Raw genomic sequence first — 16429 nt, 5'->3', positions numbered from 1 at the left:
GATGAAGAAATATTATTCTTGTTTTTGACGTCTTTCTTGATATGAACAGTGATAACTCCCTGTTGCTAACTGCACGAATCATGACTTCATCAAGTGGTTTCGGTCTCAGAAAGAACAATTGAACGCAAATTACTGTTTATCTACAGTTACCGTTTCGGAAGAATGTTTGTTTAATGGGATATGGGGAAGGAATGTTTTGTTAATCAGCTTACAGACTAGCCCTCCCACTGTGGTTGGAAGTAAAGAAGTGGAACAAATCACTCTTCTTCGCAGAGTGATCTTGTAAGGATTATCAGACGTCATAGTGTGTAAATTTGCGCTACGATGAGTCTGTCATCTTGCCCATGCAAATAAGTAGAAATAAATGCCAGATTTTTACTCTTAAAATATTATGATTTTTACTATATTTTCTAGCTGGATATTTGAGTGTATTACTTCTAGCAGCTGATGTTTATTTTCGTCCTGAAATTATAGAAGTAAGGTTTATATTACTGCGATACAGTCTTGATTTTATAAACACAGTAAAAACATTTTATAAGTGTCAAAAACATTTTTTTGTTTAATCGACTCTCTAAAAACGCGCATCGGATGACAATTTTGATAAATGCTAAAAGGTGAGACATTATATGCCAGTAACGAATATTTATTCAGAGAATATTAAAACAAATAAGCAAATAAAGCAGCCGTTATATCTAACATTTTTGGATATGTCTGGAAGTCTTCAGCCATGCCGAAAAGACCGGCAACGAAAGATCTTTGTAGTCTAGAATTTCTTTTGTATAATAATTTCTCGGTTAAATATAATATTAAAAAATAATAGATATAGACAAATTAAAAAATGATATAAACCGTAAAAAAAAAGAATAAAGAAAGAAAAAGTATGAGAAAAAATATATAAAATTAACTTTTATTTACAAAAAATATAATTTGATTGTAAACAAGTTTGAGCAGTGTTAATACTGCCTCCCTTTTATAATGGTCATTGTTTATATTTTATGTTTTGTTTTAAAAAGATCTGTTGAATATTCTAGGCTGTTTTTTTAAAACCATGTTGACCATACAGATTAAGACGTTGAAGTTTATTCAAGAGCATTCGTGTGAAGTGTAACAGTAAAAAATAAGTTATACGAGATATAGTGAGAAAAGATTAAAGTTGCGCTGTTCTTGTTGTTTAATTCGTCGTCTTATACTTTCTTCTTTGACACGAATTTTATTTTATTTTTGAGATTTTTTATCTATGGTTGTAGTATATGTTGGAGAATTTTGCAAGGATTTAACTTCAAAGCACAGTCCTGGACCGTTATTTTGCATGCATGCTTATAGTAATCACCGCAAAGACCCTACTGTAGTTATTTTTAATTTTACAGTGTGAAAAAAGAGGATAATATAAAGCGTTTGTTTCACTTCGAAAGACAAAGCCAACCTCTAGCATGCTTAAATCTCTTTATCACGGTTTGTAAGTGAAAAACTAGTTTAGAAATTACTAATGCGAGTTATAGTGATTCTTTATGTCATGTTCCACTCTGTGCTATTTTTTTATGACCTTGACACGGTTTTTAATTTCAATTTCATATTGCATAGAGAAAGGCTGAAAAAAGGAACCCAAAACATCTGTTCGACACTAAACAATAAACATGTAATTTGGATAGTTTTTCACGGTTTCTGATGTTTAACTTTGGTTTGCTTTTTTAAAAAAGTTGAAACAAAAGTTTAATAACTGTAACAATGTTTTTGTCAGCAGTCTGAGAGAAAGTTACATGGTCTAATCGTATTTCAAGCGAAATGAAAAAATTGCAGTTAATAACTTTTGTATCAGACAAAAAAGCAAACATTGTTTGCACGTTAACACATTTTGTTATAACTTTTTTTTACAAACTTCCAGAAGGAAAAAGTTTTAATAGGATTATTTAATGTTAATACTTAAATAATTACAACCTTTTTAGTGCTGTAGCTATATGGGGAAATAAGAACTGATTAAAAGAAGATATAAGCAACTATATGGAGATAACCTGCTATTCGTGACCTGAATAACTTCAAAAAAACTATGTGGGTCTCAGATTATTCAACCAGACAGGAAGCAAATAAAACAAAAAAAGAAATTTAAGAATCGATAAATAGCCAGACATGGAATATAATCTTAAAACTAATCTTAGAACGACAGTTATAGCGAAGGAAATTTGAAAATAGACTATGCGGGATTTTGAATTTTACTTTACATTTCTTTATCATTTTTTAAGACGTAAACAGGAATAACGGTAAGTCAGTTGTTTTTTTCTGTCTATTTTTTTATATCTATGACGAAATCATTTTAAGCCCACTTAATATACGTGTTTTTAATTCTATCTATTTAAAGGTAAAAATAGTAAATATAGTTAACGATCAAACAAATAAAAATCAGTTTAAAAAGGTATGAAAATATATGACGTAGGCTTACGTAATGTTTTTTATCTACCCCACACATCTTTAATGTTAACTATAGTGTGGAAAAATCCAGGCAGGAGATCTTTCATAACAAGATGAATTGAACACAACCTGCATGTGTCGCGTAGGAGAAATTCTGGTAAAACTATATAGATGTAGTCGAGAGTGTGATTTAAGCACGATTTACTTGAGAAAGAGAAATAAGCTGGAAAGATAGAGTTGTTTTAAAAGCCTTTTTATAACCAAGGATATGTAACTAAGCTTAAGTAACTTTTATCTGAGATCGTGTAACGATATATGTTATATTACACCATGGGAAAACATATATACTGTTTTTATCAACAAAAGATAATTTTATCACTTAGAGTTTAATAGCAGCAAAGCAGAATTGGATACTGCAGAATTGGTTACTGTTATTTTTTTAGTTATTGGGTTTTTTTAACAGTACTGTATTATATGGAAACATTTCAGAAGAGATTCAGAAAACTCACTATCTATCTTTCTCACGCTTTTCATCTTGATCGTGAGTTATACTACAGCCAGTCATGTTTATACTTAAACACGTGTGCACTCTGTTCGTTGAAGTGATCTTGAAATTGTCAAAAAATTCACATATTTTTATTAATTTTATCCCTTCCTGTCCAATGTTTCATTATTATCTTGTTTGTTTTTCTAGGTATATATTTGACGTGTCGAAGAATCAAAATAATTACAACATAGAAGAAAGACAGAGTAATATATATGATCGATCAAAGAAATAACTTTTTATATTATAATATATATACACACATATCGAAACAGAAGTTGAGCTATTGTTTACAGATTTTTAGTAATAATATATGAAATATAAAATATGAATGAAATGAAGACGTTTGCTTTGTTTTGTTTATTTATGGTAATTTTATGGAATAATCGTCTGGAAGGTATGTGAATTTTATATTATTATATTTTGTGTTGTTGTAATGTTCTATGTAGCTAAGGCTGGAGTGTTGATATTGTTATGTTTTAGTATACTTGCAAAGGCATTTCTGAATCAAAACATAGAAGTTATTTCATCATATAATATTTAATATAAGAGTTTTTTTATAAGAATCATGGGTGGTATTTAAGAATCACAAAGCTCAAACAAATGTGAGATTCTTGAAAAAATGAGTGTAAAAAACACGAGCATTTTTAAGAATAACACATAAAAACAGTAGGTTTTCTTTTGACAAAATTGTAAAAATTTGGGTTGAAACTTTTAAATCATTTGCTAACATACATAACCTTTTATTTATAACAAATTATAATTTTCCAATTTTGTTTGTTACAAATATTCCCATAAAAAAAATTCTCAATGCAAGTCAATTATTGTGACCTATTTTATAGTGACCTGAAAAAAAGATATTCTTAGAAGTCTAATTTGTTGGGTTTTTTAAAAGATAACCAAACAACAAGGTGTATGGCTACAACGCTAGTTAGCACACAAGATTATGCTTCGTGAAAGATAACATTATTTGATGTTGTTATCAATCTAAAAATAGTTTGACCAAAATTTGTCTGCAAATGCCTCAAAAGTTGCCATTGACGTCATATTATTATCAACATATTGTTTACATTGCATACACAGCTGCGCAAAACGTCAACACACGCGCGAAAAAAAATTGTTTTTAGCCTTGTCAACACAAAATGGTGTGTTGTCAATTTCTTCGAAACAGCAAATTCGTCCAACCTATTTTGACTTGCGAGACAATACCACATAATACCTGTGATTTTGGTCTTAACACGATATCTATTCTGTGGGGGATCTTTATAATTTTTACTTGTCAACAGTACCGACCATTTAAACCTTCCCTCAGTCTGAATGTTAAGCAGGATTTTTTAATTTTTTCGCCTAGTTACAACCTTTAAAACACGAGATACTTAAAGAAAGCCCTTGATGAGAAAAGATGTCATAAAACACAGTCTACGTCCGTTAGGTATTTCCCATAATCTACCGTAGACGATTTTTCTCATAACTAAATTTCAACAAAAACTAGCAATTTAAATGTCATTTATTATGGTGCATAGAAGGAAAAGCAGTTGTGTCAGCATTAATGTTTTAAGTAACCAGAAATTTTTGCAAGAAGTCCAGTAGTCCAGGGCTGTGGCTTTTCGATTTCTTATATTCGCGTAAAAGATGTAAATTCTAATAATGGATGCCATACTGTAAATAAACAGGAATAAATTTTGAAGGTTACATTCAGTAGGGCCGTTTCTTTTTTTTTTTATTTCTAAAACAAACGGATATATTAAAAATCTGAACAAAAACAGCAAGTTTGTTTTCAAACACTTCCAAAATTATTTCAAAACAATAATTAACCTAACTCATTTTTCTTGTCCCTATTTCACTGTGCTTCAAAGAACTCATGTTTCCTGGGTCCTGTATATCAAAAGAAACCGAATCTCAAAGCGAAAACATATCTATAATTGTTTTACTCTTAAAATAATTCAATAAGAAAATGCATTGTGCTAAACCTGAATACTAAAACGTACGGTTCACCACATTAACATTGTTCCTTATTATTTATTTTGCTTAAAATCATGGAAGCTAATTGGTTTAGGTACATGTAGCTACCTTACAGCGTAGCTGTGGGCGGAATGTTTGGTCTCATTTGGAAAGAAAAACGAATCAGGTGATTAACTACCTGTGGGCTCATTCATTTAACTTTTCCTTATAAATGATCTCCAGCCACTTTTATTAACTCTTGAAGGATAGTAAATGTTAGTAGTAATAATAATTATAATAATAATAACAATAATAATAATATTAATAATAAGAAAAATAATAAGAAAAAAGGAAGAGAAATAAGGAAGACATGTTCCTTTTAAAGAAACACGCTTTCAAAAAGACACGAGGCCCTGATTTCTAGAAAATTTAGAAAGGAATATTTAAAAAATATTTTCGGGTTAAAATAGAGAAGTTAAATACCAAACATCTTAAAACAAAGTTTAACAAAATCTTGAAAATGTTATATATTTTCTCTATAAGTGATGCAAGAAGCTATTCCAGGCGTTGTTGACAGATTATTTAAGATGATAGTTCCTTGTAACAAGTTTGTAAACAAGGATTAAAATAACTTATTGTATCACACGCAGAAAAAATGTACAACGTTTCCTAAATTTTGTTAAATTTTGTTTTATAATGTTTTGTGTTAAACTTCACTTTCTCGTGGAAAGATGACACTAGAGTAACGTTTTTTTATAAATCAAAAGTGTATTAAGACGGGCGTTAGTATACGCCCACTCTCTTGTTATGGAGATATACTTCATAAAGATATAGATGATTTTGCTAAGATTTAGCCGCAACAGGAGTTTTGTGCCGAACCCTAGCTTTACCAGTTGTGTTTGTTTTGCTAAATGAGAGAATCCAAAGTAAGCTCAAATCATAACGAACAGTACCAAAACATTCCATATCTGATGTAATACCCATGTGCTTTCATAAAGACAATTGCCTTATTCTCTACCGCTTCTTTTGAGCAAATTAAAATAATAAAGAAAGCTAACACAAAAACCATAACCGAAGTTAAAAAGAATATAAAAAAAACGTGGGTTTAAAAATATGCGTGTCAAAAATACCATTCTTATATGTTGGTGAAAGAAACATAACGTGTGATTTTCACTTGTTGTTAAATATTTTTATCAGATAACACTGTATGAAAACGTTCATGCTGACCTTCTTGCAAAAAAAAAATGTGTCTGAAAATAAACAAACAAGCAAACAAACAAACAAATCATAAACAAAACATAGAGAATGTAACTTGGAATCATGTCCAATCGCTACGTAAAATATTGTCTCATATCACATCAAATATTTGCAGATTTAAACTCAGGTCATTCTCACAAAACAACTTTCAGAACAATTCTCAGAAAATATGTACACTCTGTGTCATGGTTATTATCGTAAACTAGCTGTTTTACGGGCCTTTAATTTCCAGGCTGTCATACTGGATTGTGGTTTTGTTTATAATTCCCAACTTTAAAAGAAAATACTTAGTGACACATATTGCATGTTGTCTTGCTTTAGGACCAAACAGTGGACTTTTTTCACACAAAAAAAGTCGTTTTAAATTAGCGAATTTTTGAGTGTATACGTGGAGATTAAGTCCTGCGAAAAATAAAAAATAGATAATTCCGAATGCTTTTTTCTAGGTTAGATAGAGCTTTTTTAGTGGATACATCTTTCTCGTAGTGTATGACACGTATCTGTTCTGACAAAGTGTAGTACTACTGTTTTGGACAGCAATTCTTCAGCTGTTACAAGTTCTTGAAGTTTGAGCATAAAAAAAGAGAATTTGTTAACTTTATTCCTACAGACATCATTTGAAATAAAAATATGAACTATTTTTAAATTACATATTTACATGTTAATATTTCTGCGGAAGATTTTTCTCCCTTTTTTTTCTATATCAATCATTTTGAGCACGTTGTTTTCATTACAGCAAAAGTATCTCGCTGTGGAAAACTTGACAGACCATTGAATGGAAAACTTCACAAGATAACAAAATCACGCTACAGATACACATGCAACACAGGTTTCAAACTGGTTGGTGTAACTGAAAGAAGGTGTAAAGTTGGTAGAAAGAGATGGACGAACAAAAAACCGCGTTGCCAAGGTAATCCTTGCAAGAAAAAGCATTTTAGCAGAGGTTTCGGAAATATTTAAGCATAGTGTTTCATATCTAAATGACTTTCCGTAAAGTTAACTTTTTTAAATTTATTATTCGTTTTCCCATAAAATATATTTAAATTTTTAAATCTTAGATATTGATGAATGCAAAAGTAAAAGACATTCATGTAGTCAATATGCAGATTGCATCAATGGTATTGGAAGTTTTGACTGTATTTGTCGGCCTGGCTATACTGGGGATGGACATGTATGTACATCAGAAGTTAACTTACAATGTAAGAAATTATTGTGATTTTTAATCACTGACAGAATCATACAGCTTCATTATCAACAAAGACACCTAATTTTTATTTCTAAACAAATAATTTCGAAGAAATATAGAGAAGAAAAACTTATAAATAAAAACAAATCAAGCTGAAAAAGCGCAAAAAATAAGAACAGCCAGCCTCAGGTCGGATATTACTGGTTCTTAAAAAAATCGTGTGTTCATGTTTCGTCATTCATAGTTTGTTTCATTTAAATTCTAAACACAAGCATTTTGTTCTAGCCTCCTTTTCATGAAAATATACCCGTCATTTTTATTTTCGTGTAGATCTTTTGGATGATGACAGTTGTGGCATCGTTACTAAGCAACCGAATGATACAAGAAAAAGAATTCGTCGCATAATAGGGGGGCAGTATTCACAACCTGGTGAATGGCCTTGGATGGCCCTTATAACTGTAAACGGAGGTTGGTAGTAGATTTACCCTCTCCGCAGGTGTTTTTTTTTAGTTTCTTTGTAAAAACCCACACCATAGTAAGATCGACACATTGGAGAGCGAACATACTCTTTATATCTTTCTTTATCTGAAGCATTATGCAATAAAAATGTTTTGTTAACTTTATCAGCCTAACGAGAACGAAAAATTTCTAGGAAAAGAATTTGCACAAAACACAAAAATAAAGAAAAACTGAAGTAAGAAAAGAAAATATATTAAAATAGATAATCAAAATACACTTGGAGATTGAAAACGAAAGATTAATATTTTAAGAGCAAAAAGTTACCCAAATAAGAACAACAGGCTATGTGAAGCATTGGAATGCAATTTAAAAAAATGTCCCATTGTTTGTTTCATAATCCCCCATTTTAATTTTTTTCTTAAACTACTGCAACTTACAAACACGAATTTATATGGGTTGAGGTATCATCAATTCAAAGATTAAAATTTTTGTATAAAAACAATGGCCTATATGTCAAGTTTTATTTGCATAAGCAAGTACCTGAACCTCATTTATCTCCTCTTATCTTCATGTTATTCTACTACAACAGGTTTAACAGGAAAAACAAATGCAAGAACTTCCAAATCCAGTTTCGTTATCTGCATATACATTTAAAGTGTTCAGTAAAAAGTAATAAATGTACAGCCACGCCCTACCTCTCACAGCGCACAGTAAAATTTAATCAGTCAAACTTAAAATTTTGCCAAACTTTAGAAGAAAGTAACTTTCTTGAGATTGCTCTGTATAAGCTTGAAAGAGAATTTCATAGAGAAACTTAAACTTCAGAAAACGCCCCTGATCAACGCCCAAACACTGGGCGGTGGTATTTTAGTGAGAGTTTTAGTTAAAACAATTTGTCTTTAGGACCAGTCACGCTGTTCAGTGGAGTGTTAATCAAACCTGGGTGGGTGCTTACAATTGCCAGTTTACTACATGTTGACAATGACCAACTTGTGAAGGAAGAAGATATTATTGTATCTTTGGGTGAGTCTTTTTCATACACTTCCAACACTGTGTTTAGCGACAACTGAATTTCTAGGGTTTTTTTTCTCAAATTAGGCAGATTTTAACACTTAAAGTACAGCTACACAATAGAACACTTCCTTATTAATAGTCTTTCACCTGTGTAAATAGAGTAAAGTTTTACTTGAACTAGATAAAATCAAGACCAAGGACCCAGGCCGGAGGTCTGTTTGTCAATATAGTGAATGCATCAAAAACATTTTGTTTTAGGTGAAAATGACCGAAATAAGCCCGAAAATGAAGAACAACAGTTTCGAGTTAGACCAGGAGGTATCATTGTTCATGAAAGGTACTCCAGAATGAAAAGCACGAGACATGATATAGCACTGTTGCGTTTGGAAGGCAAGGCTGAAGTAACAGACTACGTCAACACGGTAAGTGATTGTTTTGGATTACTCTTAAAAGAATTTCAATAGTGAAATTCAAATAACGATTTTCTTTGATACTTATGGCCAAAGTTGTGGGGTTTTTAGTATTTAAGAGAATACATTTGAGAGTTGGTATTTCCCGCCAATTTCTTTCTTTTAAAATATAAAAACCTGCCATCTAACTGAATCTTTTTTCAAAAAAAGTGACCAAGCAATTTGCAATTCTATACATATTTTCTGCAGAACAAATTTCTGTTCTTGCCTTTTTGACATCAAGGCCGCTGTCAAGTAAGAGCTTGCGATTTGACATCGGGTAACATATCCTGGGGACGAGGATGTCTACAGAACTAAAATGTAATTTATTTAACAAAAATACTGATCTTCTTTCATCTTCAGTAGCGAGGTTTTTTGTAACTTTTCTCCGACAGTGAATGAATTTCAGCTTTTATGCTTACTAAGCAGACATAAAAACAAAACTCACGGCCAAAAAAAAAAGGTTGCCGATAATTTACTGTCAGTCGATATTCTTTATTGTAAAATAAATGCCTTTTTTTACCGGAAAATGTTTAATTTACTTTCTCTAATATTCTTTAGATTTGTCTTGTGAATAAAAGAGAAGCTCGAAAATACGAGAGAGGCCGCCATATGGCTACAGTCTCAGGTTGGGGCATAACGGAACCCATAAAGTTAGGCATACCCCCGTCGAAACGACAACACTATTCCGGCGTTCTTCAACATATCACGTTACCTATAGCTGGCCCATATAAATGTAAGACTTATACCTCATACGAATACCATAAAAAATATATGCTATGTGCAGGAACAATGGACAATGCAGCTGCACCATGTATAGGAGACGGGGGTTCACCTTTGACAATTCAAGACCCCGTGACTAAACGTTGGTTATTATTAGGACTATTTAGTTGGTCCGAGGGCTGCGGACAGCCGTCTAAATTTAGCTATTATACTCGCATTGCAAAATACAGGACTTGGATTGACTCAAAAATATACTCAAATACCGACTCATAGTATGACGTAAAATGTAGAAGTGTCGTGAGAAATGTACACGAAATACTCCCTAACAACCGTATTGCTGGCAACAACAGCGATGACAAAGAGAAGAATTTTTTCAAACTCGATTGTATATGAGTGTTTTCTTGACAACGGAGAGCAGGGGCATTCAGAGACTGGTGTGAACAAAGTCGAGTTAGAGAGTTGGAATGTGGGCTAAATGGAAACGATTCCAAAAAACATAATAATACGAAAAATGAAAAATATCGACCAAGTTTAAAATGGTTTATCTGTTATAGAAACTAGCTTAAAAGTTGGATATTTTTTTATGACAAATCCATTATTTCAGCATCTGCGACATTCCATCAAGTTTAAAAGATTAGGCTGGTATATATGGCTCACTGAAATCAATTTATGAGAATAACATCTCAGAATAAAAATTAATTTTATATGACAAGCAGTAAAATATATGACTTTTGACGTTATCATTCGGCAACTAATTGGCCGTGTTCTTTTAGCTTACTCCAATTTTGATGTACTAACCCCTTTAATAACCTCTCTTGCCACACCTTTTTGTCTCTAACTACAATAACACAAAGACTTCCGTGAAAGTACGAATAACATTTGTACCCCAGGGTTGATTCCCAAAGTGCGTCGTGTACGCAAAACATCAAATAGACATTTTATAGCCCATCCATTTGCTCTAAACGTTAAGGAATAAATTTTTTGATGAAATACATTCATCAAGGTGCGTATTTTAGAATGTTTCTAGTTTACAAAATCAAAGCGAAAATAATAAAATTATGGCAAAACTCATGACATCCAAACCGCAATATTTCAAGCACCACGTTTCACCCGCCCGACGCAAAGCCTACCTTGGGAATCATCTCTTGATGTGACAATTTAGGAGAAGATAGAAACTAGGCTAGAAGGAGATAGATAAATTATTAAGTCTTGAGTTTTATGAAGACTTGGAAGTATGTATTCTTACATGTTCTCTGTTATGAAAACTAACACCTTATTGTGAAGGAATGCTTTCAATTCAATATGGTTTTTTAAGACGAAATAGAAACAAATCTCTGCAATTGTAAATTATTTTATAACAAAAATATCTTCACAAGGACATTACATCGTTTCGATCATTCTACCTTTCATGCTTTCTTTATGAGGTCACTAAACTTTGAAGATGTCTTTTTGGGCGTTATTAATACTTAGCATTTTTAAAACTTAAAAACATTCCAAAAGCGTTCTGGGAAATAGCACAGTGATGCCACATGTAGTCCGCAGTGGTTCTTTTTTTTCAAACAGATCTTCTAAAATACAGAACATTTTAGAGTCCACAATCGTGGTCACAATATGTTAAAAAAAGACAGCTAATTTCGAAGTTCGCCGCCACAAGTAATTGCGTAGGCTCATTCTATACTAAATTCACACATCTTGAACTTGTTAAACTTCACTTGTCAATGTTCAGAGTGGACTTAGGACTTATTTGGTAAATACGAAATTCTTAAAATGTGCTAATTGTTGCTGACATCAGCAAGGCCATTAATCACGAATCTCGGGGCCTTCGTGGTCCCCGACGTGAATTATTTCGTGAATTATTTCGGTGTGCGGGCGTGCTAAAGAATGTGACTAGCAACTTTTCAACACTCTCTGCCGGGCCTACTTGTGTGCAAAAGTAGCGACTTTGCAGCCTTCCGGCTGCAGAGTATTGACTATTTGACTGTTTTTCAATATTTGGATAATAAGTAAAAAACCGCCTTAGTCTAAATATTTTTGTCCACGATTGTAGTATGTTTTCAGCTTGATCAAAAGTTTTAAACTCCTGAAAGCCTGCTGTACTTACATGGTTTGTTCTTATATAAGACATGTACACAAGCTAATTCCGCGAGTTCCTGAATATTCTTACACTGTGAAACGCCAAACAAGGTGGATATACAATTACCATAAGACATTTCTAGTAGAATAGAAGGCTTTCTCCTTATAGTTAAATGTTAATGAGGCAAGAAAATGCGCAATAACCATAGTAGGGACTCTGGGTCTACTAGCTTTAGAAAATATCTCGAGAATTGGCAGTCACTTGATATGAAATGATAGGTCAAAACAACATTAAAAGACACACCAAAATATACGTCAAAAAGGAAAAATTACCAATATTACCTGATCATACTAATATGATTTAACATAAGACATAAGTTTATAAGCAGTTCAATAACAACAAGTCAAAATTTAAGAAACTTTGTAAACAAAATCGATAGATTTTATTTTGTAAAGACGCGAGAACTCCGGATGGCAAGCGGTACAAGACATTCAACTAAGAAACCACCTAAGATATTAATCGTATTTTCGTGCTGAAAGCTAAGCAAAAAGGAGCGATTCACACTTTATAGTCTCTGGCATGACATGGCCGGGGTTTGGACTCATTATTTTTCGCATTGGAAGTGAACGTTCTGCAACAAGTCTACCAGTTAGTAAATTTAATAAGCCTCTCAAGTCCTGGGGACGAGGTTGCCAGTCTGTGTCGTGTACTTAACAATTTCTAGTTTTTTTAGGTACTTGGCTTCTTTACTAGTGTTCGGTAAAATCTTCAGACACATGTATTCTGCGGATTACACCAACCGCTGTCCCGACATGTAAAGGCCATTTGGCCGTGTAAATATTCAGTCTTTATTTTTCATTCATAAAATACAGTCCTCCTTATCTTTAACTCCCACACTAAAAGTTAAAGAGAACTAACGTACTTCGCCTTTATAACTAATCTTTTTCGACCTGACTGGTAGATAGCTAACGCAGGTATCTAAAAGATGACTGAAAAAGATTAGCTATTAATCAACCTCGTCCCCGAGGCTCTTATACGGTTCTTATACGCCGAAGAGCCCTGGGGTTTATGTTAACTTACTGTTTGCCTAATTTAATTGGAAGAAATTTGCGGTAATTTTTCGAAACATGAGCAACATTTTGGGTAACTACAACCACTCTAACCCCCAAAATTTGTTATAAAAAGCCATCAACCCAAATTTTTTCTAATAACTTCTGCGACATGCTGTTTTAGGGGTTGAAATGTGGCAACCTGGATAATTTCAATCGCTTTAAGTTAGCTTGAGGACAGTGAAACAATTTTAGTTCGCATCTGTAAACCAAACGCACACGCTAAAGCAGAAGCATGATCAGAAGCGGAGGAAAACACTGTGTGAACACTGGGGTAAAGTGAAGCAGATGTAAAGCATGTGTTGCAGCTAGAATATCAAACTTTCTTGATACTTTTTTCACTTGCTGCTTCATTTTTGTAATATATTTTCATGACTTTCACATGTGAAGGTAAAACGCAACGTATGCAAGAGAAAAATGTGTTAAGGAGCGTAATTCAAATATTAAGGGGGTCATTGAGCAACCATTTAAATATCCTATTTAGCTATTTTGCAGGTTCAAAAATATATGATGACATCGGGAATTAATGATGTCATCCGTATTTCTTTATTTCAATTGTCCCCTGATATGCTATTTGTTCATCTTCCTTATAATCTGGGGGCTCTAAAAATCATGTCCTAAGTAAGATTAAGGTTACAAAAAAATAAAATTCTACTAAAATTTCTTTGAAATAACACTTGCACATATTTAGAAACACGTATGACCCGGCGTTATGATGTAAACAAAAATACAGTGGAATCTCTCTATCTCGCCTACTCTCTATCTCGAACTTCTCTCTAACTCGAACTGAAGTCTCGGTCCCTTTGTGGTTCACCTAAGGTATTTTCCTTTCTTTTTCTCGAACTTTTTCTATCTCGAACAATTTTTTTGGTCCCTTGCGAGTTCGAGATAGAGAGATTCCCCTGTATTTCATAAGAGATCCGATTCATATCCTGTAAGGAGTTGCGTAAAGGTAGAAATAGATATAAATATGTCATTATAACAAAACCGTTATCATAACATGCACGTTTTTTATCAGCAATAGAGATGTTAATCCGAGAATTCGGAAAGTTAAACCCGAGACTATAAGCAGTTCAAGTAGGATCTCTGACATGGACGGTACTCTCCATCGTCGCACATTCTTAATGAAGGTGTACTAAAAAGACCACTCGATAGGTAAAGTACAAGAAATTATACGCACTTTACTACTGTATAGACAACCTGTTTATGAACAAAAACTTTTTTAATGATAAATTTGCTACTTTTTTACTGCTATTTACTAAAAAAAAGATCACTACTTTAAGTATTCTTTGTGGCGGTAAAATAAGTTACGTTCTGTAAAGTATATCAAATATAAGTGAATCAAAAGTTTGTTTTGACGAGGCAACAAGGACAACACGAGGAGCTGTATTTTGTAGAAAGTGGTAATGTTGCTAGGTTTAAGAAGAAGGTAATTAATTCCTCTAAAAGTCGTCTTTGTTGCTTAGACTGGCCAGTGCAAAAACGGTTTCAGAGCGAAGTATTTCAATTTTATTTCATATCAACTTTACACTAATTTTACACTTTAATGTTATTATTTAAGAGAGAGAAATCTTTACCCTGTTCAGGTTAAAGAAGCCTAGGATTCTTAGTATGTGATACCTGATTCCTATCGGAATCGACTTAAAACTACAGTAGCTCAGTTTAAGATAACATTACTGATAAATTGCATATAAAGGAATCATATAAACCTTTACCATGTCTGATATTTATTTGACGGGGCCATCGCGCCGTCAAATAATTGACTATTGACTACGCCAGGCCTTTTATTATTGTGCGCCTAGCTTTGAAAAACACCGAATAAAAGGTGAGATACCATACGTATATGTTGCAAATGCATTCAGATTTTAAAGCTTCTCGCCTGCTATGGGTTAACGTGGGTTAATTATTATAAAGTATTTCATAACTCGACCAAACGTTGTAAAAATTTTGATATTTCAGGTTTTGGGTGAATTTCCTACAGAGAATACTATCTATTGCATGGTCTTAAGGTCACCTGGCTTAATTTAAAGGTTTTCCAAGTCACTGATACGTATTTTTATGCCATATGTTTATGTTGCAAATGCATTCGGATTTTAAAGCTTGTCGCCTGCTATGGGTTAACGTGGGTTAATTATATAAAGTATTTCATAACTCGGCCAAACGTTGTAAAAATTTTGATATTTCAGGTTTTGGGTGAATTTCCTACAGAGAATACTATCTATTGCATGGTCTTAAGGTCACCTGGCTTAATTTAAAGGTTTTCTAAATCACTGATACGTATTTTCATGAGATAACTCATTTACGAAATAAACGGTAAGAAATTTAGCTGTTAAAATTTCAAATAAAAAACAAGGAAAAAGAAATACATTACAGTTCAAATAAGAAACATGCGTATATTGAGGCTAGGAAACCTAAAACTTTCTTGAACACTGGTGAGAATGACTTTCGTCTTTGTGGATCTATATAACCTCTTTTGAAACTTGTTCCCAGGGTTTTGTGCCTGAGACTTTATTTTGCTGCAATCAAATTTATCAAAAAGGCAAAATGCCCACTGAATAAGGTATTCATTTTTAAACATTTTACTATTCGGAATAATTGCTGTAATTTTTAGCTGTCTCTATCCTTGAAAAGATAACATCCCATGAAAAGATAAGATTGAACAGGAGGGAAAGATAAAATAAAGACTTCTAAGTCGATTTTCACAATTGTAAATTGCGAAGTAAACCAGAAGATTAATCTCCTTCCTTTCCATTGCTGATTTAATAGCGACATAAAGATAGTTTAGCACCACAATTGAATTAAATTTAAAAGCATTTTATTATTGCATTTTTAAGACAATTTAGTAAAAATTGATCCAAATGTGCAGCACAGAATTGAGTAAAAAAACTTAGGATAATTTATAATGGATGACATTTGAGCTGGGACTACTGTTTTCAAGAGCCTCTATGGAGGGCACATAAAATAAAGACTTATTTGTTATAAGTGCGAAGTAAACCTCAAAAACAAAATGGTTAAAAATCATTTTTCAAAAGAACAGAAAAGAAAATCCAAATTTCTTACTGTTTTAGTAAATTTCTCGAAATTGACAATAATTCACGAAAATTACGAGACATTTTTACTGAACTTATGTGCTCAAAAAAGTTATTGGCGTTACCATGTCAAAATTTTGATGTTACCATTACTTTCTGGAATTTGCGACGACGTTTTGTGGACAAGACAGCATTTTTATTTTGAACTAAAATTGTATCGTTTACTGTGGCAATTTCATTT

General features: G+C 32.6%; 1 protein-coding gene across 2 annotated transcripts; it reads left to right on the top strand.

Annotated features, from left to right (window-relative positions):
• The first annotated feature begins 1052 nt into the window (after positions 1-1052).
• On the top strand, positions 1053-11359 carry LOC130612345 (CUB and peptidase domain-containing protein 2-like). 2 transcript variants are annotated; one of them, XM_057433651.1, is made up of 8 exons: positions 1053-2407; positions 3098-3344; positions 6882-7055; positions 7204-7344; positions 7662-7799; positions 8694-8813; positions 9063-9226; positions 9815-11359. In XM_057433651.1, the coding sequence occupies exons 2-8, from the start codon at positions 3275-3277 to the stop codon at positions 10247-10249; spliced, it is 1242 nt and encodes a 413-aa protein (XP_057289634.1). In that variant the 5' UTR covers positions 1053-2407; positions 3098-3274; the 3' UTR covers positions 10250-11359. The 2 variants fall into 2 exon arrangements, with proteins under 2 accessions (XP_057289634.1, XP_057289633.1); XM_057433650.1 differs by having other exon boundaries at positions 1053-2560.
• The last annotated feature ends 5070 nt before the right edge of the window (positions 11360-16429 follow it).

The sequence above is a fragment of the Hydractinia symbiolongicarpus genome, chromosome 10, assembly GCF_029227915.1.
Source record: "Hydractinia symbiolongicarpus strain clone_291-10 chromosome 10, HSymV2.1, whole genome shotgun sequence".
Classification (NCBI taxonomy): domain Eukaryota; kingdom Metazoa; phylum Cnidaria; class Hydrozoa; order Anthoathecata; family Hydractiniidae; genus Hydractinia; species Hydractinia symbiolongicarpus.
This window is presented reverse-complemented; position numbering and strand designations above follow the sequence as displayed.